Consider the following 24,784-nt stretch of genomic DNA (forward strand, 5'->3'; position numbering starts at 1 on the left):
ATGTTTCAAAATCTGTTCATCAGCTGCAGCAAATGTAACATGAACATGTAAAAAGATCATTATTGGGAAAAGGGGAAAAGGGTTTCATGTTGGAAATCTGGGAGTCCCCTATTTGTGTATGTGAATTACTGTGATCTAAAACTTTTTTGAAGACAAAATTAAAAGTTAGGAAAAGAAAGAAAGGATGTAGACACTGAGGAAGAAATGAAAGAAAGTGCCTTGCCACTGTACATACAGGGCAACACCTATTACAGTGACGAAAGGCAAAATGTTAGAAACAAAGTTTTATAATATTTTTCATTTTATTAATACACCAATATATTTTTACTTTATTTTAGTATTTTTGAATTACTGTGTATTCTATTTCCAAACTTTAAACCCATCACTGTACTTCAATTTCCTATTAATTGAATTTGGCAATATCTTAGGATTCATTCTTGAAGAAGTGTTGGACCACAGGGAGGTTCAACTATGGCAGGGGAGGAACTCTGGTGTGGGGTGTTATTGATGGGGTGCACATGGGTGAGGGGGGAGTTCTCCAGGGCATGTATATAGGGGACATAAATATGTTATGATATTTGTTGGGTATCTTTATAGTAGTTAAAATTATAAAGGTCAACTGAGGGAGTGCTGAGTTCCTACCCAGGGGAGCTCTGTCACATTCCCCAGTGGAACAACAATAATCCCCCAAGGGCAATGGCAAAGATTAACAAGGAAGGATCGTCCAATAATGAGCCCGTGATACTGATGACTGTGCTTAGGAGCCTGTGTGCCTGAAATATGAACTAGGCCTAGAGCTGCAGGCTGCCTAAGAGTTACCTCCTGAGAGCCTCCATGTTGCTCAATTGTGGCTACTCTCTAAGCCAAACTCAGCATGTAAATGCATTACCTTCCCCCCAGCGTGAGGATTTGACACCCGAAAATGAGCCTCCCAGGCACCAAGGGATTACTACCAACCACTTCCTGGTGAAGCAACTAGAAAGAGACCTTGAATAAAAGGGTCATCTCAGACCAGCAGAATAGCTCAGCCTACATGTTGGATCAAGTGTTAAAAACTCCTTTTTGACCGTGAATGAAAGGGGAAATGGCAAAGACAAATGAGTTTATATGGCTAAGAGTCTTCCAAAAAGAGTCGGGAGGTCATCAGAGGGGTTGTGCTCACGCACACCTCAGCAGGCCCCAGAAAAAGCCAGAGTAATTACAACCCTAAGTACTGGTTCTCCTGAAGGCTACGGAGACGCACAGGGTATATGATCATGGCACATGGATTTGGAGTTCTGTGCCATGGCAGAGGACCCTACTTTGGAATTTGTGCTCCTCAGTGTGATGGAGCTGGACTCAGACGTGACTTTTCTACACATGCCTCTTCTGTCACTTTTACTGAACCTGTGGTTGGCACTAGGGATGGTGCATACTCAGGGGACTTGAATCTCTGGGCTGCCCATGTGCCAGCTGGACCCCAAGCCTTAGCAGAGTGGCGACTCCTACTCTCTGGTTTGTTGGTCTTACCCAGGTCAGCTAACAGGGAGATGAAGATGGTCATCCACCCCACCAGGGAATCAAGAGTGCTTAAAACTGCAAGCAGAGGAATTGCATCCATCATCCGTGTGGAATCTAAGCCCCTTCTTGATTTAGGGGTGGAGAGGGCATCACCATACCAGGGTTCGCAGAATGAAGGAATAAAATATGGACTAGAGTGAACTTACTCATATTCTACTATAAAACTGTTGTGACCAGGAATAGAAGAAATTTTAGCATCAAGGTGGAGAAAGTGGCCACAGTATTTGCTGAGGGCAGGGAGAGGGAAGTAGAGATGTGATGGGGGAGCATTTTTGGGATTTTGAGTTGTTCTAAATGATATTTCAGGGTCACATGCTGCATATATCCTGCCATAACCCACTGAAGGTACTGGGGAGGAGAGTGAACTATAGGATAAGCTATTATCTATGTAGTGATGTAGCAGTGCCCCAAAATGTGTTCACCGAGTGCAATGAATGTGCCACAACGATGGGGAGGTTGTTGGTGTGGGAGGAGTGGAGTGGGGGGCTGGGAGGTATCTGGGAACCTCTTATATTTTTTAATGTAACATTTTTTTTGTGATGTATGTAGCTAAAAAAAAATACAGTTTACAAAAATGTTGAGGTGGGGGGGTGGGGAGTGGGTAAATGGGAACCTCTTTTTTTCTTATGTTTTTTAATGTAACGTTCCTTGTGATCTATTAACTTTAATAAAAAAATTTTAAAAATACAGATAAGCAAAAAAAACATAAGAAAATATAAAACATTGTCTTACTACTTCTGACATCTCAATATTTACTCTTTCATGTGTTTTTTATGCATATGCATGCATATGTATGCATACATGTATTTATATATATATATGTAAATACCAATATGGGAAATGCAGAGATGCTTTTTAAATTAAATTAATATGAGATCATTTTCTCATATTCTTTTGTAACCTAATTTTTTTCACTTTTTGTATCAATAATTTCTTTTTAATCTGATATCCTGCCCATTTTCAGATTTATAGAGTTGTCTCCGAAATGCCCTTTCAAAACATATGCAATGTTTATAAAACTTTATTTAGAGGGAAAAAGCTGCTTTAAAAAGTTTAAAAGCACTCATTCATTCCATCCAGTACTTGGTTTATCTTTTTAAAATTTAGTTTTTATTTTTATCTGTCATATATAACATAGCATGGTATAATATGAGGTGTTTTTTTTTTGTTTTGTTTTGTTTTTTTTTCAGGTACTGAGACTAGGGATTGAACCCTAGTCTCCCACATCATATGTGGGAAACCAGTTCTCAACCGCTGAGCTTTGGCTCCCGAGGGTTATTTTGTTTTTGTTTTTAATCATTTGTGTGCTTGTTTTTTGTTTTTGTTTTTAAAGAGGTACAGAGGACTGAACATGGGGCCTCCCATGTTGGAAGGAGGCACTCAACTGCTTGAACCACATCTGCTCCCCAGTATGAGCCTTTTACAAAAAACAGTGGTTCTCTGCCCTCCTCCCTTAATGCCTTGCTCCATGTTTCAGTTTGCCGGGGCTGCTATGACAAATAACACACAATCGTTGGCTTAAACAGCAGGAATTTATTGGCTCACATTTTTGGAGGCTAGAAGTCCAAAATCAAGGTGTTCACAAAGCCAGCAAGGCCGTCCTTTCTCCAAAACCTGTAATGTTCTGGTGTTGGCTTTCTGACAATCCTTCATGCATGGTGTTCTGTCTTCCTGTCTACTCTGGTTCCTACTTCTGTATCCAATTTCCTTTACTTTAAAGGACTTTAGCTATGTTGGATTAAGGCCCACCCTCATGCACGTTGGGCACGCCTTAAGTAACATCTTCAAAGGTCCTGTTTACAAATGGGTTCACTCACAGGACCAAGGGTTAAGACTTGAACTTGGCTTTTGTGGGGAGCATGATTCAATCCCCAAGACTTCCTAAGAACTCCTTCAACTTTTGGTCTTTAGCTCTGAATCACCAAATAACATGTTTATATTACTTCTTTGTGATTTTTCAGTTTTTGCCTTCATCCATTTAATTCCTCCTAGCATAGATGAGACTTCACTTGTCTTCACCTTCCCTTCCTTATTCATCCTTTCACACCTCCTGTCCTCCCAGTATAATTATGCCAGTTTTTTTACATCACTCTTGGATATTTACGTTATTATGATTATATACATTTTTTACATACCTGAGCCATACAGTATCCTATGATTACTTTTCCTCTTTTTTAGTACATCTTTTTTTAAAAAATTCTCTCCCCTTCCCGCCCTCCCCCCCGCAGTTGTCTGCTCTCTCTGTCCATTTGCTGTGTGTTCTTCTGTATCCACTTATAGTCTTTGTCACCAGCACCAGGAATCTGTGTTTCTTTTTGTTGCATCATATTGCTGCGTCAGCTCTCCGTGTGTGCAGCGCCACTCTTGGGCAGGCTGCACTTTTTTCACACTGGGCGGCTCTCCTTATGGGGCTTACTCCTTGCGTGTGGGGCTCCCCTACGTGGGAGACACCCCTGTGTGGCAGGGCACTCCTTGCGCACATCAGCACTGTGTGTGGGCCAGCTCATCACACGCGTCAGAAGGCCCTGGGTTTGAACCTTGGACCTCCCATGTGGTAGGTGGACTCTCTATCTGTTGAGCCAAATCTGCTTCCCTTAGTACATCTTTTATTTTCTCTGGTTAACAATTGAATTGGTACTTTTATTTCACTTAGTTTTTATGTCTTTTATCATTAATTTAACTCTGAATTCTCTGCCAGTTTTCTAAATATTCTATAGATACAAATTTTCAATATGTTCAAACACATGAGTATTCCCTCAGTTTCATCTTCTCAAATAAATATTTCCCACATCCTTCTGATGTGCTTCAATCTGGACTCGCTGTTCTCTAGATCTGTTGTATAGGTGTCCATCATCCTGAGGATCATTTTCTGTCTTGGTTGGATCCATGCTTCTCCTTTCTTTTATTTATTTATTTATCTATTTATCTATCTGTTTATTTATTTCTCACCCCCTCCCCCCACCCATTGTCTGCTCTCTCATGTCCATTCGCTGTGTGTTCTTCTCTGTCTCCTTGCATTCTCGGCAGCACCAGGAATCTGTGTCTCTTTTTGTTGTGTCATCTTGCTTTGTCAGCTCTCCGTGTCTGCGGCGCCATTCCTGGGTGGGCTGCGCTTTTTTTTGTGTGGAGGCAGCTCTCCTTCTGGGGCACTCCCAGCACTTGGGGCTCCCCTATGCGGGGGACACTCCCGCATGGCGTGGCACTCCTTGTGTGCAGCAGCACTGCATGTTGGCCAGCTCACCACACAGGCCAGGAGGCCCTGGGTTCGACCCCTAGACCTCCTATATGGTAGGGGGATGCTCTTTGAGTTGAGCCACGTCCACTTCCCTCTCCTTTCTTGATAGATTCCTTTATTTTGGTGGACAACTGTCTGAAACAGGAGACACTGAATAGTACTTTTTTTTTTTTTTAAGGCCCTTGCATGTGTGAGAATGTCTTTATTGTAAAGCTGATGATGTTTTGGCTGAGTTTAGATTTCTGGGTTAGAAAATTTCCCCTAGAATGTTGAAGGCACTATTTCTATTGCTTGTGGCTTCCATTCTGATTCTTGGACTTTTACATGGAAACTGTTCTCCCTGGAAGTAGGAACTCTTTCTCCTCAGTGTTATGAAACTTCACTATCATGTGCTTTCATCCATCGTGCAGGGTAGTCAGCCCCTTTAATCTCAAAATTCAAGTCTGTATTAGTCAGCAAAAAGGGGTGCTGATGCAAAGTCCAGAACTCTGTTAGCTTTTATAAAGGGTATTTATTTGAGATAGAAGCTTAAAGTTACCAGACCCTAAAGAGTCTGACTCAAGGTACCATAAGAGATACTTTCTCACCCAAAGTCCATTGCCACATGTTGACACAAGATGGCGGGCATTGTCTGCAAGGATTCAGCCTGCCTTCTTCTTAAGGTTCCATGGTCCCGGCTTCTTCCTATCTCAGCTGTAGGCTGGCATAAGGCTTGTCTCTCTCCCTGGGGTTCATTTCGTTCTGGGCTCAGCTGCTCTAGTCTCTTCACAAGGTCAGCTGTAGACTATCAGACTCATCTCTCTTCCCAGGCCATGTCTACGGAGCACTCTCTCTTTCTGTGTATCTGCTTCTGTGTGTCTACTTCTTTTAGTTGACAGTACATCCCTAGATGACCCTTTTTAGCCACAATCCCATTTATAAGTCAGCTGCTACTCATGTATGTTACCATCAACCCTATCCATTTTCACAAATTTGCAGTCAAGTTAATGAAACTTCTACATATCTTAAGCATCAATACTGCTTCAAAGCCCTCCTCTTATCTCCTAATAATGTATACTCTAGGTTTTAACTCCATGTGTTTATTCTTCATATTTAGTTCATATTAGTGAGACCATGCAATATTTATCCTTTTGTGTCTGACTATTTAACTTAGCATATGTATTTTTTTTTACCTTTTTTTAAAATTTTTTTAATGTTACCTTAAAAAAATATGAGGTCCCCATATACCTCCCACCCCCTTCACCTCACTCCTCCCCCCATAACAACAACCTCCTCAATCATCATGAGACATTCATTGCATTTGGTGAATACATCTCTGAGCACCGCTGCACCTCGTGGTCAACGGTCCACACCATAGCCCACACTCTCCCACAGTCCACCCAGTGGGCCATGGGAGGACATACAATGTCTGGTAACTGTCCCTGCAGCACCACCCAGGACAACTCCAAGTCCCGAGAATGCCCCCACATCACATCTCTTCCTCCCACTCCCTACCCCCAGCAGCCACCATGGACACTTTCTCCACACCAATGCCACATTTTCTTTGATTACTAATCACAATAGTTCATGAATAGAATATCAGTAAGTCCACTCTAATCCATACTCTATTCCTCCATCCTGTGGATCTTGGAATGGTTCTGTCCACTCCACATCTGTATTTTAGATTCCACATGGATGCAGGATGCAATCCTCCTGCTTTCAGTTGTAGGCACTCTTGGCTGCCTGGTATGGTGGTTGACCTTCTTCACCTCCATGTTAGATGAGTGGGGTAAGTCCAATAAACACTCCAGAGTGTAGGAGTTGCAAGTCTGTTGAGACTCAGGGCCTGGCTATCACATGGTCAGTCCAGAGATTCAGGTCCCCTGGGTATACAGTAAACCCCAGCACCAACTACAGTTCCAGTAAAAGTAACAGGAGAGACTTGTGGACAAAGATCACATCTAAGTCCAGCTCCATCACACAGAAACACAAACTCCAAAGTAGGACCAACTGACATGGCACTGAACTCCATCTGCCATGACCATAGAACCTGTGGGTCTCTAGCCCTCAGAAGAACCAATACCTGGAGTAGTATCTACTTTATCTGCCTCTGGGACTCTGCTCAGGTGTGCATAAGGGCAACCCCTCTGATAACCTCCCAGCTCTTTTTGGAGACTCAGCCATATAAACTCAATTGCCCTTTCCATTTCCCCCTTTTATTCAGGTCAAAAAGCATTTTTAACTCATGGTATTATATGTAGATTGAGATATTCTGCTGGTCCTAACTTAGCATATTGTCTCCAAGATTCATCCATGTTATCATATGTGTCCCAATTTCGTTTTTTCGTTCTGCAGCATCGTATTCCTTTGTATGCATATACATTTTATTTATCCAGTCATTGGTTGATGGAAATTTAGGTCATTTCCATGTTTTGGCAATTGTGAATAATATCACTAAGAACATTGGTGTGATATGAACTATGTTCATGTCATAGTTTTTCATTTCTTCTGTATAAATTCCTAGTAAAGGAACTGATGGATCATATGGCAGTTCACCCATATTATTTTGAATCCTTGATATCATACAATTTCATCCATAAATATTTCATTATGTATCTCTAAGATATAAGAATTTTTTTTTTTTTAAGATTTTACTATTTATTTATTTCTCTCCCCTTCCCCTCCACCCCCCTGCCCTGGTTGTCTGTTCTCTGTGTCTATTTGCTGCGTCTTCTTTGTCCGCTTCTGTTGTTGTCAGTGGCACGGGACTCTTTGTTTCTTTTTGTTGCGTCGTCTTGTGTCAGCTCTCTGTGTGTGCGGCACCATTCTTGGGCAGGCTGCACTTTCTTTTGTGCTGGGTGGCTCTCCTTACGGGGTGCACTCCTTGCGTGTGGGGCTCCCCTACACGGGGGACACCCCTGCGTGGCAGGGCACTCCTTGCGCACATCAGCACTGCGCATGGGCCAGCTCCACACGGGTCAAGGAGTCCCGGGGTTTGGACCGCGGACCTCCCATGTGGTAGACGGACGCCCTAAGCACTGGGCCAAGTCCACTTCCCAGAATTATTTTTTCAAATTAAAGGTTTTATTTTTCTTTCTTTACCCTCCCCGCCCCCCCCCCCCCCCCCGGTTGTTTTTGCATTCACTGTCTGCTTTCACTGTCCATTTCCTGTGTGTTCTTCTATGTCTGCTTGTCTTCTTCTTAGGTGACCCTGGGAACCGATCCTGGGACCTTCTGGAGTGGGAGAGAGGCACTTAATCTCTTGCGCCACCTCAGCTCCCTGGTCTGCTGGGTCTCTCTCTTTTTTTTTTTTAATTTATTTTTTATTTATTTCTCTCCCTTCCCCGCCCAATTATCTGCTCTCCATGTCCATTCACTGCGCGTTCTTCTTTTTGTCCACTTCTGTTGTTGTCAGCAGCACAGGAATCTGTTTCCCTTTGCCGTGCCATCCTGCTGTGTCAGCTCTCTGTGTATGCAGTGCCATTGCTGGGCAGGCTGTGCTTTTTTCACACAGGGCGGCTCTCCTTACAGGGTGCATTCCTTGTGCATGGGGCTCCCCTACGCAGGGGACACCCCTGCATGGCACAGCACTCCTTGCGTGCATCAGCACTGTGCATGGGCCATCTCCACACGGGTCAAGGAGGCCCAGGGTTTGAACTGTGGACCTCCCATGTGGTAGACGGACACCCTATCTATCCACTGGACCAAGTCTGCTTCCCTGCTGGGTCTCTTATTGTCTCTCCTTTGTGTCTCTTTTTCTTGTGTCATCTTGCTGTGCCAGCTCTCCGCTTGGGTCAGCTTGCCATGTGGGCCAGCCTGCCTTCAACAGGAGGCCCTGGGAATTGAAACCTAGATCTCCTATATGGTAGATGGGAGCCCAATCGCTTGAGCCATATCTGCTTCCCAAACTATAAGAACTTTAAAAACATACACACAGGAAGTGGTTGTGGCTCAACTGATAGAGTGTCTGCCTACTATATAGAGGGTCCAGGGTTCTGTACCCAGGGCCTCCTAACTCTTGTGGTGAGCTGGCCCACGCACAGTGCTGATGCGTGCAAGGAATGCCGTGCCACGCAGGGGTGTCCCCTGCGTAGGGGAGCCCCACACGCAAGGAGTGCACCCCGTAAGGAGAGCCGCCCAGCGCAAAAGAAAGTGCAGCCTGCCCAAGAATGGTGCCACACACACGGAGAGTGACATCACAAGATGACGCAACAACAACAAAAAAAGAAACAGATTCCCATGCCACTGACAACAACAAAAGCGGACAAAGACGACGCAGCAAAATAGACACAGAACAGGCAACCGGGGTGGGGGTGGGGGGGTGAAGGGGAGAGAAATAAAATAAATAAATCAATCTTTAAAAAAATTTTTTTAAAAACAAAACAGAAAGCACACACATACTTCCAGTATCCCTCCATTCACCTCAAAAAAACCCCAATGATTCCTTAAGATCAGCATTTAACCCAGTCAGTTCTAACTGCTTTTTCAAATAAACTTTCAATTCCTTACCTCCACTTTCAGCAGTCCCTGTTCCTACCAATGCCTAAATCTTTTGGGGGTGTGGACTGCAGTGTAAATCACCTTGCTTCTCAGCTTTGCCCACTGCCAGCTTAGGAGTCAACTTTTTTTTTTTTTTTAAGATTTTTTTCACCTCCCCCTCCCCTTTCCCTGCCCTGCTGTTTTTGCTGTTTGTGTCCATTTGCTCTGTGATCTTCTGTATCTGTTTCTCTTTTTATCTCCTCATTTCATCTCCTCCATGGTTCACCAGGATTCAATTCTGGGAACCTCTGATGTGGAGAGAGGTTCCCTGTCAATTGTGCCACCTCAGTTCCTGGTTTCTGCTGCAATTCACCTTGACACTCCCATTCGTCTCTCTTTTGTTGCATCACCATCTGCTGTGTGACTCACTTGTGCAGGCCCTGGCTTGCCACGTGGGCACTGGCTCTCCATGCAGACACTTGCAGGGGCACTCAGCTCACCATGCAGGCACTGGCTTGCCACTCAGGCACGCTTTCTCTTCTTTTTCATATTGTAGGCTTGAAGCCCTATCATTTGAGCCACATCGCTTCCTGGGTTCAACATTTTGAATCAACTAACTTGGCTGCTATTCATCTATCTGCTTCCCAGCTTCCAAAATTTGTTTGCTGTTGCATCATCTCCTATTCTCTTGGTCCTTGTGGCTTTTTAAAAAATCCATTTATATATTGTCTTGTAGGATCTGGGGAGGAAGCAGAGATAAATACATTTGTTCATTGGGACCTCTTTGAACACCTTTGATGACTGGTTGTTGAACTGTTGTTCTGAAACCTTGAGGGATGGGGTGGACATTCTTTCCCAGAGCCTTCAGTCCATCTTTATACCCCACTGATAGCAGACAAGTCTATGTTTATGGTAAACTTAATTCCTTTTCACTAAACTTCTATATAGTGACCTTAATGCTATTTCTTCCTTCCTTTGACAATGCTTCACATATTTGAACCACACTTCTTTTCTCTGCACTGAGATTCCATGGTCCTTCAGCTCTTTCTCACAGGGCAGAATTTTCTTCTCTTCTCCTCACTATGGCCGCTCTCCTCTGATCTTTTCTGTTTCTTTCCCTTTTGGTGTGTAGCTTCAAAACTAAACTTTTTTCCTGCTTTGGTCTGATCAGAGTAGAACAAGATAATAGCTTTTCCCCTGGACATTATACCTCAAGTTAGTGTAGCCCTTGATCCTTTTTAACTTTTTGGATAATCTTGTCAGGGTAAGCAGATACAAAAACAATACTGCAATCTTTCTCTAGCATGTTGCTTCTAAGCTCTCTGTCCATCATCCTGCCTTTGTGCCCATGATTTTTAGATCTAAATACAGGTATTTGCATTTGTCCTTATTAAACATTGTCTTGTTCAGAGGTCTGTATAGAAATGGGGTGTTCTTGTCAATCATGAAATCTCAATGGGATATTGCCATACTTCATAAGGCATGGAAATAAGGAAAAGGGGGCAGGAGTTTTAAGGAAGAATGAAAATTATTTAGAAAGGAGGGTAGAAAGATCTTGGAGTATTTTATGGGAAGGGGAATCAGTGAGTTGAGTATATCAGCAATGGGAACAAAGCCATTGGTGAGAGATGGATTGAAGATGTGGGGATAGAGTTCAGTTGCTAAGTGAGCAAAGTCTTGTAGGACCTGAGAAAGAATGGGGCTGGGAACACTGAAGGAGGTAACATTGTAGGTTAGAGCAGAGGCAGAAGGAGAAGGGGAGCATTCTGCCTTGCTACTGTGCGTTCACTGTACTGAGCTCTCCTCAAATATCTTTTTTTTTTTAAGATTGATTTATTTATTTCTCCTCCCCGCCTCCCCCCCCCAGTGGTATGCTCTCTGTGTTCATTCGCTATGTCTTCTTCTGTGACTGCTTCTGTCCTCATCAGCGGCACCAGAAATCTGTGTTTCTTTTTGTTGTGTCATCTTGTTGTGTCAGCTCTCTGTGTGTGCGGCGCCATTCTTGGGCATACCGCACTTTCTTTCGCACCGGGCGGTTCTCCTTACGGTGCACACTACTTGCGTGTGGGGCTCCCCTATGCAGGGGACACTCCTGTGTGGCATGGCACTCCTTGTGCGCATCAGCACTGCACATGGGTCAGCTCCACACGGGTCAAGGAGGCCCGGGGTTTGAACCGCGGACCTCTCATGTGGTAGGCAGGCACCCTATCCATTGGGCCAAGTCTGCTTCTCGTCCTCAAATATCTTAATCCAAGCAGAAGCTTGTGAGTTTGCCTGCTTTGCAACCAGCTGAAAATTTTTGCGATGGCTGATTTCTTCTGAAATTATTTGGGAGTGGGGCCCTGGAGCAGCTGCCTTCAGCATATTTTACTGATCTTGAGAATTATAAAAATAAAATTATTCAAGGTTTGGATCAGGCTTGGTCCTATTAGGAAGAGACCTGAGTTCCTTGTATCTCTTATCTCGTAGGCCTTTGCACAGTTTGATGCTGAGGGTGATGGTACAGTTGATGCTGAGAACATGTTGGAGGCCCTTAAGAATTCCAGTGGAGCTAATCTTCAGGGGGAGCTGAGCCACATCATCAGACAACTTCAAGCCTGTTCTCTTGTTCCAGGTAAGGTTCTCATCATCTGAGAGCTGAATGCTTTCTTAGAATCAAAATGAACTTTGCTGTGCTGCGGGTTGTGATTGGGCAAACATGTGGACACCATGCAATAAACCATACTCCTCAAAAGTAGCCATTAGGTACATGATCTGGATTAGCATTTAGCCTGCCTCTTTTGTTCCCCAATATAGTGATGATTGAGCACTTCTACCTTTGTTTTTTTAATTAGAGAAGTTGTGAGCTTACAAAACCATCATGCATAATGTGCAGAATTCCAACACATCACCTCTTCACCAACCTCTTATTTGTTGTGGAATATATTGTTATGAAAGAACATGATCAGACTATTACCACTAAATATGGTCCATAGTATATACTTGGTATATTATTTCCATGAACACCTTATTATTAACACTATGTATTAGTATTGTATGTTTGTTATAGTTGATGAAAGAACATTTTCGTATTTGTACTGTTAACCACAGTTTATCTTCCACCACATGGGTCACTGTGTTATACAGTCCCATGCCTTGCACATTCTATCCAGTATACACTCAGTGGGTCTCATTTTCATCACAAAGTTGTACAGTCATTGCCCCAGTAAACCTTTGAATGTTTTCTTTAGTCCAAAAGAAATAATTCCATACCCCCCTGTTATTGACCCTTAGTGTTGCTATAGTACCATCTTTGACATTGATGCAAGAATATTACAATATTACTGTTAATTGTAGTCCATAAGTTACATTAATTGTATTTTTACCATGCATCACTATATTCTTGCCACCTTGTAATTGTGACGTACATTTGTTCGAGTTGTTTTTTTCCAAAGATTTATTTTATTTATTTATTTCTGCCCCTTCTCCCCCATTGTTTGCTCTTGCTGTCTTCTCTCTGTGTCTGTTGTGTGCTCATCTTTTTAGGAGGCACCAGGAACTGAACCCAGGAACTCCCATGTAGGAGGGAGGTGCCCAGTGGCTTGAGTCACCTCTGTTCCCTTCTTGTGTCTCATTGTGTTTCCTCATTGTGTCTCTTCATTGCATCATCTTATTACACAGGTACCAGCCTGTCACGTCAGTTTGCTGTCTTGTCTTCTTTAGGAGGAACTAGGAACTGAACCTGGGACTTCCCATTTGGTAGGCAGGCACCCAACTGCTTGAGCCACATCCACTTCCCGTATTTGTACTATCAACCACAATCCTCATCCACCTCCAGGTGTACTGTATTAATCAGTTTCTTTCTTTTTTTTTTTTTTAAGATTTATTTTTATTTATTTAATTTCCCCCCCTCCCCTGGTTGTCTGTTCTTGGTGTCTATTTGCTGCATCTTGTTTCTTTGTCCGCTTCTGTTGTCGTCAGCGGCACGGGAAGTGATTCAGTTTCTATATTACTCTCTAGCTTTCTTTCAATTGACATTTACATCCCTAGACTACCCCTTTCAACCACAATCCCATTTATGAACAAGCCGTGTTAGTTTATGCTCACTGTAATGTGTTACTTAAAACTCTATCCATTTCCACACCTTTTAAAAAAAATCAATTTTATTGATACGTATTAGTAAAGCATACAATCCTTCCAAAGTGTACAATCAGTGGTATCTAGCATAATCACATAGTTGTGAATTCATCACTTCAATCATTAGAGCACTTTCAATTATTTCAGTTACACTAAAAAAAATCATTTTTTTAACATAACCTTTTGTGTGATCTATTTATCTTTAAAAAAAAGACAATAAAAATTTTTTTAAAAAAAATCAGACTGAAAAACCAACCTCCGAATATTTCTGTGCTTCCCCTGCTCATTTCCACACTTTTACAATCAAGCATTAGTACCCCTTCTCAGTCCTCATCCTATCTCCTAGTACCCTATAGTCTAGATTTTAACTCCATGTGTTTATTTTTTGTATTTAGTTCTTATTAGTGAGACCATACATTATTTGTCCTTTGGGTCTAGCTTATTTCACTTAGCATAATGGCCTCAGGGTTCATCCATGTTGTCAAATGTGTCCCAATTTCATTTCTTCTCACAGAAGCATAGTATTCCATCATATGTATATACCACATTCTGTTTATCAGTTCACTGGTTGGTTCTTTCCATCGCTTGGCAATATTGAATAATGCCACTTTGAACATTGGTGTGCAAATGTCTGTTCGTGTCAGTGTTTTCAGTTCTTCTGGATATATTCCTAGTAGCAGGATTGCCGGATCATACAGCAGTTCTATATTTAGCTTCCTGAGGAACCACCAAACTCTCTTCCACAGAGGCTGCACCATTCTACATTCCCAGCAGTGAAGGAGTGTTCCTATTTCTCCACATCTTCTGTCTAGCACTTGCTTTCTGTTTTTGTTTTTGTTTTTAATTTCTTTTTAAGTTTTATTGAAGTATTCATATATGAACATACATAAACAAAAAGTGTATGGTAAAAGTTGTGAACTTACAAAACAAATGCACATAACATCATATAGGGTCCTATGCATCACCTCACCGTCAACATCTTACAATGTTGTGAAACATTTGTTATAAATTATGAAAGAATATCATCAAAATCTTACTAGTAACTATAGTCCATATCTTACATCTGGTGTATTTTCCCCTCAACCCACTCTGTTGTTATTTTTTAATAAATTTTATTACAGAAGTTGTGAACTTACCACACTATAGTGCACTTGTGTAGAATTCCCATACACGACCCCTTTGCCAGTACACACTGTGGTAGAACATTTGTTAGAAATTATGATGTACTATCATCAGACTATTACACAAACCATGGGCCATACTATACATTTGGCACACTCTTTCCATACTTTCCCATTATCAACAAAGTACGTCTTTGGCATAGATGCATGAATATTACAATATGGCTGCTCACCACAGTCCATAGGTCACACCAGTTATATTTTTCCAATGTTTCTCCACATTCCCACCACCCTACAATGGTGATATATATCCACTCTTTTTTTAATAATGGCAATTCTATGAGGTGTGAAATGATAGCTCATTATAGTTTTGATTTGCATTTTCCTAATAGCTAGTGATAGTGAACATTTTTCATGTGCTTTTTGCCATTTGTATTTCCTCTTGGGAGAAAAGTCTGTTTAAGTCTTTGCCCATATTTTAATTAGAATGCTTGCTCTTTTATTGTTGGGTTGTATTATCTCTTTATACAGCATGGACTTCTTCCATTTTTAACAGATCTTTGTCACAAGACTACCTTCCTTACTAGATCTCTTAATATCACTCTCAGAAAGCCTTTTTTTAAAATATATTTTTTAAAAAGAAGCTTTGGATTACATAAATGCTACATAAAAAAATTACGGGATTCCTATATGCCCCACTCCCTACCCCTTCCATACTTTCCCACATTAACAACATCCTTCATTAGTGTGGTACATTTGTTACAATTGATGAACCCATATTGAAGCATTGCTACTAACCATGGACTACAGTTCACATTATAATTTATACTGTGTCCTGCACAATTTTGTAAGTTATGACAAAATATACAATGGCTTGTATCCATCACTGCAGTGTCATGCAGGACAAATCCAATGTCCTGAAAATACCCCCATAGTACATCTATTCTTCCCTCTCCCATCCCTCAGAACCTCCGGTGGCCATTGCCTTCATGTCAATGATAATAGTTCTTCCAGAATAATAATAATAAGTCTACTTTAGTACATTGTTCAGTCCCCAATCTTGAGGATTTTGGGATGGTGATGCCCACTCTGCTTCCATAATAACTGAGAGGGGGCTTAGATCGCATGGGGCAAATGGATGGAGCTATCTTAGTTGTACTTGCAGATATTCTCTGTTCCTTGGGATGGGCATTGTCCATCATTATTTCCTTGTTAGTTGTCCTGGGTGAGTCCAGTGAACTGGAGAGTAGGTGTTACAACTCTGCTGAAATTCAGAGCTCAGTTGTCACATGGACAGACCACAGATAAAAGTCTCTGGGACATATATTTATCAAGTATAGTGCTGTGATAATTATGGGTTCAAATAAAAGGGTCAGAAGAGCCATGTGTAGAGAACCTGTAAATGAGTCTTAACTTTGGTACACTGGTGCATAAATTAGAAAGTAAGCCCCACTGACAGTGTGTCAAATTCCTGAGCTGTCTGTCCTGCTTGTAGTTTCTGGATCTCTCTAGAGCCCTCAGGAGCCCTGCTATTTGAGGCACTGTTTACTGTGTCAGTCAGTGAGATCCTACCTAGATGTGCATAAGCGTAACCTCTGAAATGACCTCCCAACTCACTTTGAAATCTCTTAGCCATAAAAACTCATTGTATTTACCATTTCCCCCTTTGGTCAAGGTCTTTTTCCAGATGCATTGCTAGTTGGTGCTTCGTAATAATCCCTCAGTGCAAGGAGAGTCATGTCCCATGCCAGGGGGTAGATAGTGTGTTTGTATGTTGAGTTTGGCTTAGAGAGGGGCCACATTTGAGCAACAAGGAGACTTTCAGGAGGTAACTCATAGGCAGTATATAATACTAGGCTAAGTTTCAGTTTCACAAGGAAAAGTTCATAAGTACAATTATCACTGTCAAGGGTCCGTTTTCCTTCACTAGACGTTGCCCTTGTACTCGGTGGATTCTTGCTGTCCTATTAGAGAATGTAGCAGAACTCCCCATGTTGGGAATTCAGTATTCTTTTGGTTATTGTGTGGATCTCCACCCACCAACAATGTCCCATGAACTCTTGAACATATTCGTGTGTCTTAAAGGCATGCCCCAAGTTAACGCCTTCACCATGTGTCCCGACATCACTGACATCCTATACCAGTGATCTTCCTCCACCATTGCTGTGATGACCCTTCTGTGATCCAAAACCTTTCCAAAAATGAAGCCAACAAAATAACTGAATAAAATTAATAGGACAATGAAATAATAATTTAAAAAGTAACCAATAAAATACAAAAAAATTTAAAACAATTTGAAATTAAAAAATTTTAGACTTTGTGGCTTCCATCACTGTAAGATCTGTTGTCTGTACATTGATTTTTTTCCCCCAGTGTCTTATTTTTTAAAATCTTATCTTCAAAGGAGCTTTAGGATACAGAAAAGTCGCATAGAGAATACAGGTGATTCCCATATACCTAACACAGAGAAGCCTTCTCTGGCCCTAGAGTACATTCTCTTAGCATCCTACTTTTTTTTTTGTAACGTATTATAATTATAATTAATTAATTAATGATTTGCTTAATTATTTGTAAAATGTCTGTCTTCACTCCTATGCTGTGAGCACCATTCAGGCAGGGACTCTCTTTTTTGCTATGCCCTCACCTTTAGTACATGTTTTGTCACATAGTAGGCTCTCAGTAAAGATTTATTTTTTTAGAAAGCTGTCACTCTTAGATTCCAATAATAGTAAGAAATACCATAAAAGTAAGCAGTGCTTCTTCTGTATTATACATGTGTAGTTAGGGCAGCAGTGGAGGCCAGATAGGTTTGACAGACGCAAATGTAAATCTGGTTGCTCTTGAACTCTATGGCTTGCTGCTGAACAATGTATTGAGTTAGGGAAGGATAGTTTCTATATCTTAATAAAGGATGTATATTTTCATTCTTCCCCAAATTGTTTTTAATTATATAATTTTTAAAGAGCATTATAGATTGCTGTATATGCTAACTTTTTTCCTACTCTCATGGCAGTGAAAATTATGCTTTGAATTTTTTTTTTTTTTTTTTTTTAAAGATTTATTTTATTTTTATTTAATTTCCCCCCCTCCCCTGGTTGTCTGTTCTTGGTGTCTATTTGTTGCGTCTTGTTTCTTTGTCCGCTTCTGTTGTCGTCAGCGGCACGGGAAGTGTGGGCGGCGCCATTCCTGGGCAGGCTGCTCTTTCTTTTCACGCTGGGCGGCTTTCCTCATGGGCGCACTCCTTGCGCGTGGGGCTCCCCCACGCAGGGGACACCCTTGCGTGGCACGGCACTCCTTGCGCGCATCAGCGCTGTGCATGGCCAGCTCCACACGGGTCAAGGAGGCCCGGGGTTTGAACCGCGGACCTCCCATATGGTAGACGGACGCCCTAACCACTGGGCCAAAGTCCGTTTCCCTATGCTTTGAATTATGCTTAGCTAACTTATATCCTGGAATTTACATATCACTTCCACTTTTTTTTTTTTTTAAGATTTATTTTATTTATTTCTCTCTCCTTTCACCCCCCACCGCTTCCCCTCCCTGCCCCAGTTGTCTGTTCTTTGTGTCCATTTGCTGCGTGTTCTTTTTGTCCACTTCTGTTGTTGTCAGTGGCACGGGAGTCTGTGTTTCTTTTTTTTTTGGTTGCGTCATCTTGTTGTGTCAGCTCTCCGTGTGTGCAGCACCATTCCTGGGCAGGCTGCACCTTCTTTCGCACTGGGCGCCTCTCCTTACGGGTCGCATTCCTTGCACGTGGGGCTCCCCTACGTAGGGACACCCCTGCATGGCAGGGCACTCCTTGCGCGCATCAGCACTGCGCATGGGCCAGCTCCACACGGGTCAAGGAGGCCCGGGGTTTGAACCGTGGACCTCCCATGTGGTAGGTGGACACCCTAACCACTGGGCCAAGTCTGCTTCCCTCACTTCCACTTTTGCATTACTAGCATGTGGATAACATCAGACAGCTTTATCTGGACATCTCAAAGAGATTTTTTGGGAGGAGGGGAAAAGGGTAAAGACCAAGGAATCCACCAATAGTGATAACGCAGCAGTGTAGCTCTTGCTTCAGTGCTTGTGGGCAGAGATGAGGTTGAAATAAATTCAAGGTCAGATCCGGAGGTGTTTACATAGCAGATTATGATTTAGGACTTCTCAGTCAGCCTTCTCAAATTTTTCTGTCAACACCTACCTTAAAAGAAATATTTAATCTTGGTTTTAGGTTGAACCTTTATACACTGAGGTCTACTATATGGTGGGATTTCATCATTTCCTAGTCCCTCTCTAACCCCTTCTTGCATTGTGATGTGTCCACTGGCTGTTTATCCAAAGTGATTAAATCATTCTTTTGTATACCTAAATGTTTCTATTGTATTGTCTCCTATTGATGCTTAGGTATTTAAAAGAGAGAGAGCATCTTTACTTAAGTCATTGCTTATTTCAGCGTATGGAAACATGTTACCTATCGTAAGAACCAGTCTTTTTTTGACAGGGATTCTGAGCACGTAGTGAAGCATCTGCAGTGTTGTAAATCTGAGGTTAGGTATTACTGTGGGAGTCTGCTAAGAAAAGAAAGTCTGTAAAAGGAGAGGGAAGGGATAGCATAGACTTTTGAGTCTTCAGAAATTAAACAGGTGTCTCTAGGATTTGGGTAGGAGACATAGCCAAAATGGGCTGCTTCAAGTGAAATTGTCTTCACAGCCTCATGTTTTATCTTAAAAATTAATGCAGAATTTCATTCTCCTCAATGATATATCTGTTTTACTATTAAAAGTAACTTGCCCTAGGGGCCTCTGCAGTTTTGATCTAGGTGCTACTTACATGAGTTTGTTCAGATTGCGAAAATTCATCAGGCTGTTCAATTATATATACTTTTCATTATGTATATTATGCTTTATTAGAAAGTTTAAAAAAAAATTCCCTTCAAATCTGCATATTTATCTTCTCTTCACTTAACACTAGTCTTCAGGATCGTAGGCATCTCAGTTTAAGACCTATTAATTTAGATTTTTACTTAATGATATTGCAGGGTCAGATGCTGGACCTTATATATCCTGCCATAACCCACTGAATGTACTGGGGGAGAGTGCGAACTACAGGGTAAACTATTATCTGTGTAGTGCGGGATTGCCACAATATGTGTTCACTGAGCGCAATGAGTCTGTCGCAATGATGAGGGAGGTTGTTGGTGTGGGAGGAGTGGGGTGGGGGGTATAGATATACAGGAACCTCTTATATTTTCTAGTGTAACATTTTTTTGTGTGATGTATGTATCTTCAAAAAAATACAATTTACAAAAATGATGTGGTGGGGTGGGGAGTGGGTTATATGGGAACCTCTTATGTTTCGGTTTTTTTTTGTTTTTCTTTTTTTTAATGTTTTTTAATGTAACATTCTTTGTGATCTATTAACTTTAATTTTAAAAAATTAAAAAATAAGTAAATAAAATGAAAATAAAAAAAAAAAAAGATGGGCCAAGAGCCTGGAAACAATACCCTGGTCCACAGCTGGAGCCCAGAATGAGCTCATGAATCATCTTCGTAAGACCAGCTGGACTTAAAGAGATGAGGACAATGGAGAAACAGCGTTATTAAAAATTTTATTGGGAAGCAGATTTGGCCCAACGGATAGGGTGTCTGCCTACCACATGGGAGGTCCAAGGTTCAAACTCAGGGCCTCCTGACCTGTGTGGAGCTGGCCCAGGTGCAGTGCTGATGCATGCAAAGAGTGCCGTGCCATGCAAGGGTGTCCCCGTGTAGGGGAGTCCCATGCGCAAGGAGCACGCCCTGTAAGGAGAGCTGCCCTGTGTAAAAAAAAGCAGCCTGCCCAGGAGATGACACACAAAAACAGACATAAATTCTGGGTGCTGTTGACAAGAATACAAGCGGACACAGAAGAACACACAGCAAATGAACACAGAGAGCAGACAACTGGGGGGGGTGCCATGGGGAAGGGGAGAGAAATAAAAAATTTAAAAATCTTAAAAAAATATTTAGATTTTTAGGAACCATCAGGGGATTTTAAACAGGGGTGGAAATGGTCTGCTTTGTATTTTTGCAAGATCATGTGGATTAATACTGCATTGGAGGCTGCCAGGCTGAAGGCAGCCAGGGAGCTACTTAGGAGATCTGAGTACATGGACCAGTAAGAGATAGCAGTGACCAGAGGGCTGGATGGGTAGGGCAGACTCTAGAGACATCATCCTGGGGAGTAAGAACTAGAGTGGTGTAAGGAACACTGGGAGGGATGGTGAGGCAAGATTCCTGATCCTGCCCTTTTTTGTTGTTGACATCTTGTTGGGTCTCTTAAGTCTTATTTTCCTCAGTTATAAATCAAGAATGCCAATACCTTTGGTACCACACCGTCAGTACTCACACCTTGTTGTGAGGATCATTATGGTGATATACATGAAAGTACCTTATAAACTGTAAAATACTGCTGAAAATTGTGGTAATGGTAGTGGTTATATTATTTTCATGATCTTAATGTAGCTTAGTATAAAAGTAGTTATGCTTTTTTTTTTTAAGATTTTATTTTTATTATTTTTATTTCTCTCCTCTTCCCCCCGCCCCTGCCCCCACCCCCACCCCAGTTGTCTGTTCTCTGTGTCCATTTGCTGCGTGTTGTTCTTTTTTTTTTTGTCCACTTCTGTTGTCAGCAGCACGGGAATCTGCATTTCTTGTTTCTTGTTGTTGCATCATCTTGTTGTGTCAGCTCTCCCTGTGTGCGGCGCCATTCTATCCACTGGACCAAGTCCACTTCCCCAGCAGTTATGCTTTTAATCTCTACTGCAGTAAACTGTATTCCTAACCCATATTCTCGATGCAAAACTTCTTTAAAAACTCCTAGTCAGTGCTTACACATTTTTAAAGTTTGGATTGAAACAAATAATCATTATTCTACGTCTTCTAAAATTCTGTTAAACTAAAATGAATTAATTTTTAAATTGAGATTGCCAGTGGTTCATCTGCTAAAAACTTGTTTGGATTTTTAAATGATTAAGGCTGAAATTCCTATTGTTAGAACAGCTAGTTCAGATAAGCCACAGGCAGGGGATGCAGAAACTGTTAGGGTGGGTTTACAGAACACAGTAATGGATTTTGTCTTCTTAGGTTTCATAGACATATTTTCAGAGTCAAAAGAGGGCCTGGGTGTTCACTCTTCAATGATACTGCGTTTCCTGCATCGCAATCGAATCTCTAGCATGGTGATACCCTACCCGATGCTGGATCACTGCAATAATATGTGCACCATGAGGTCTTCTGTTCTAAAGGAGTCCCTGGATCAACTCGTACAAAAAGAAAAGGGTATGTGAATGGGTGTTTTCTGAAAATACTCTATCATCCTTTCTTCTAAATATAATTTTTATTAATAGGATGAGCTAATCCTTTTCCCTGCTTTTATTTCTGAAAATACAATAGTGACCAGTGTGTAACATAAGAATGGGTCCCTGTGATCTGCTTTTTTTAAGGAAACACAACTAGTTTTTCTTGTCATTCAGGGCTCTACTCAGATGTGACTACAGGTAGGCCTTTCCTGATTGTTCTTTGTAGTACCTCCCACCCCCATTCTTTACTCATGGTCACTGTAACCTTTGCAGGTTTAATAGTCTAAATAGCACTTATAACTCTCTAAAGTTGTAGCGTTATTTATTTACTTGTATTTGGTCTGTCTCCCTTTCAATGCAGGGACTTTGTCTTGTTTACTTTCTTTTCCTTAGCTTGTGTAGGTAGCACATAATAGGTACTTAATGAGTATTTGTTGAATACATGAGGGAAGCCACTACAGACTTACTTAGTGATGGCAGCAAAAATTGATATTGTGAATGGACAGGCCCGCGGACCATAGTAGAGTAACCTGACCCAAGCTACATTTGGGAATATAGTACCAGATAGTGAGCATAACAAATCAGGACAGAAAGGTGAATTAGACAACATATAGGATTGGGGCAACTTGTTAGCCTTTTGGGAAAGAAATAAAACTAGTTTCTAAACGTTCTATTCACTAAAATAAATTTCAGTGGATCAAAAATTCAACTCAAAAGGAGCAGATGTAGCTGAAGTGATTGAGCCCTTGCTTCCCATGTACAAGGTCCCGGGTTTGATCTCTGGCACCTCCTAAAAAAAAAAAAAAGAAAAAACCAACTCTCATTGGAAAGTGGATGTAACTCAGTGGTTGAGCACCGCCTTCCCATGTACAAGTTCCTTAAAAAAAAGGAAACTGTAAGAGTACTAGAAGAAAATAATTACACTTTATAAAAATCCTGATATGGGAAAGCCTTTCTAAGCAAGACATGAAATCCAGAAACTACAAAGGATTAATAAAGAGTAATGAAAACGTAGTTCCACACAAGCAAAAAAAGAATCAGAAACAAATTTATAAGACAAATGAGGGAGCAGATGTGGCTCAAGCAGTTGTATGCCCACCTCCCAAATGGGAAGTTCTGGGCTCGGTTCCTGGTGCCTCCTAAAGAAGAAACAAAAGCAGACAATGAGCAGATAACAAGCAAACAGATGAGGGAGCCATCTCGGGGGGAAATATTTTTTAAAAAAAGACAAATGACATTCTGGAGAACAAAAATATTTGTAATATGTCTGACTCAGTTGTTTTTACTAAATCTGACCTGGGGTAATTACTTAATTCTGTGTCTTAGTTTTCTCATTTATAAAATGGATTAACACATAGAAAATGTATAGAACACTGCCTGGCTCATAGTAAACATTCAATAATATTAGCTATTACATGGCTATGTGTATGTTATATAATGTATATAAAATATATAAATTGATAAGATCCTGTAGAAAATGGAAAAGGGAACAACTAGGTCATACTTTGAAATACAAGTGGCTTACAAAACTTTACTCATAATTAAAGAAATTAAAATTAAAATGATAGGGCACCATTTTCTTCTCTTGTCATTTATAAATATATCAGTGATTCAAATATTGTACCTTAATGAGATAATGGGGCAGCTGTTGGCCAATTTCTGCCTTATATGTCATCTCAGGAAGGAGATTTTAAGGAATATTAGTTTTTCTAGGGCCAAAGTGCCAAGCATATTTCTGTTTGATATTTTAAATGGCTTTTTTTCTTTGTGAAAGAGACGTCTTATGATAAACTCTGAATTTTCCTGCAGAAAGCCCTGGAGATCTAACTAGAAGCCCAGAGATGGATAAGCTCAAGTCAGTAGCAAAGTGCTATGCTTACATAGAAACATCCTCCAACCCTGCAGACATTGAGAAGATGACAAATGGAGAAACGTCATCCTACTGGCAATCAGATGGCAGTGCCCGCTCGCACTGGATTCGGTGGGTGGTAGAACACCAAATATTGAGTGAAAGTCCAAGAAAACCACTGCTTTCTTTCTCTTATCCTCTCAGTGTGTTAAAAAAACTTTTATCTATATATATATTTTTAAATTTTTGGAATGTTTTCTACTTAACTGCCCAGTGTTTTTCTTATCTAAGTTGACTATCTGTGAAGATGCTTTAAGAATCAAGTAAGAATGAATCCTCTATGATTAAAAGAAGCGATTGGCTCAGAAAAAAAAAGAATTGAGTAAAAGTAATCATGTAACCTAGCTTGTATTTTCATAAACATGCATAAATTCTCTATTTGGTATTTTAAAGAAGGAAATAACATATGACTAATATTTTATGATGTCGATTTCAGATCTTTTCACTAGTTTCTCAGGAAAATTAGTATCACAGGGGGCAAGGACTTATATGAGATGTGGTTTTACTTTTTAAGATCTTTTCTATACATTTTTAAAATCTGTTGTATGAAACTGAGTTGGCCATTTAGAAGAGGGCATGGGATGGTTGGGAACCCTGGGCAATCTTAAATTTTCACCTGTCTTTTCTGAGACTGGGCTAAGTTCAGTTGATAGAGATAGAAATAGTTACCCTGTTTTCTTTTGGACTATGTATTTTGATCTTTAGCCATTTGTCCAGTTTATAAATGAGGGAATATATGCAGTTCTTGGTTCTCAAGATAAAAAATTTGGATGCAGTTTAGGATTTGCTTCTCCAGTTAAAGAGATTTCATTAGAATATACATTCTGTACTTTCCTTTCTGTCTACTAGCTTCAAAGGAAATTTAATTTTAATCTTGAATTGAAACTTCTTTTGGAGATCAGGGAAGAACATAGGGACTTTGAAATTAATAGCATTTCAAGCTAGTTGCTGTTAGGAGAATCAGTCTTTGGGTGTATCAAATATAAGATCTTTGAGATGAGACTTGTGGACCCTGCCAACCCATAACCTATATAGACATTTATCCTTTCTGGTCTTTGTGTTTC

General features: G+C 41.0%; 1 protein-coding gene across 1 annotated transcript in view; it reads left to right on the forward strand.

The window, feature by feature from the left end:
- The window catches only part of ZZEF1 (zinc finger ZZ-type and EF-hand domain containing 1), a 156,737-nt gene that overhangs the window by 11,940 nt on the left and 120,013 nt on the right, over nucleotides 1–24,784 (forward strand). Inside the window, exons 2-4 of the mRNA XM_004476985.4 lie at nucleotides 11,723–11,867; nucleotides 21,597–21,791; nucleotides 23,621–23,792. Of these exons, the coding sequence (XP_004477042.2) occupies nucleotides 11,723–11,867; nucleotides 21,597–21,791; nucleotides 23,621–23,792 (512 nt within the window). The remainder of the gene's footprint in view (nucleotides 1–11,722; nucleotides 11,868–21,596; nucleotides 21,792–23,620; nucleotides 23,793–24,784) is intronic.

This window comes from Dasypus novemcinctus, chromosome 21 (genome assembly GCF_030445035.2).
Source record: "Dasypus novemcinctus isolate mDasNov1 chromosome 21, mDasNov1.1.hap2, whole genome shotgun sequence".
NCBI lineage: Eukaryota > Metazoa > Chordata > Mammalia > Cingulata > Dasypodidae > Dasypus > Dasypus novemcinctus.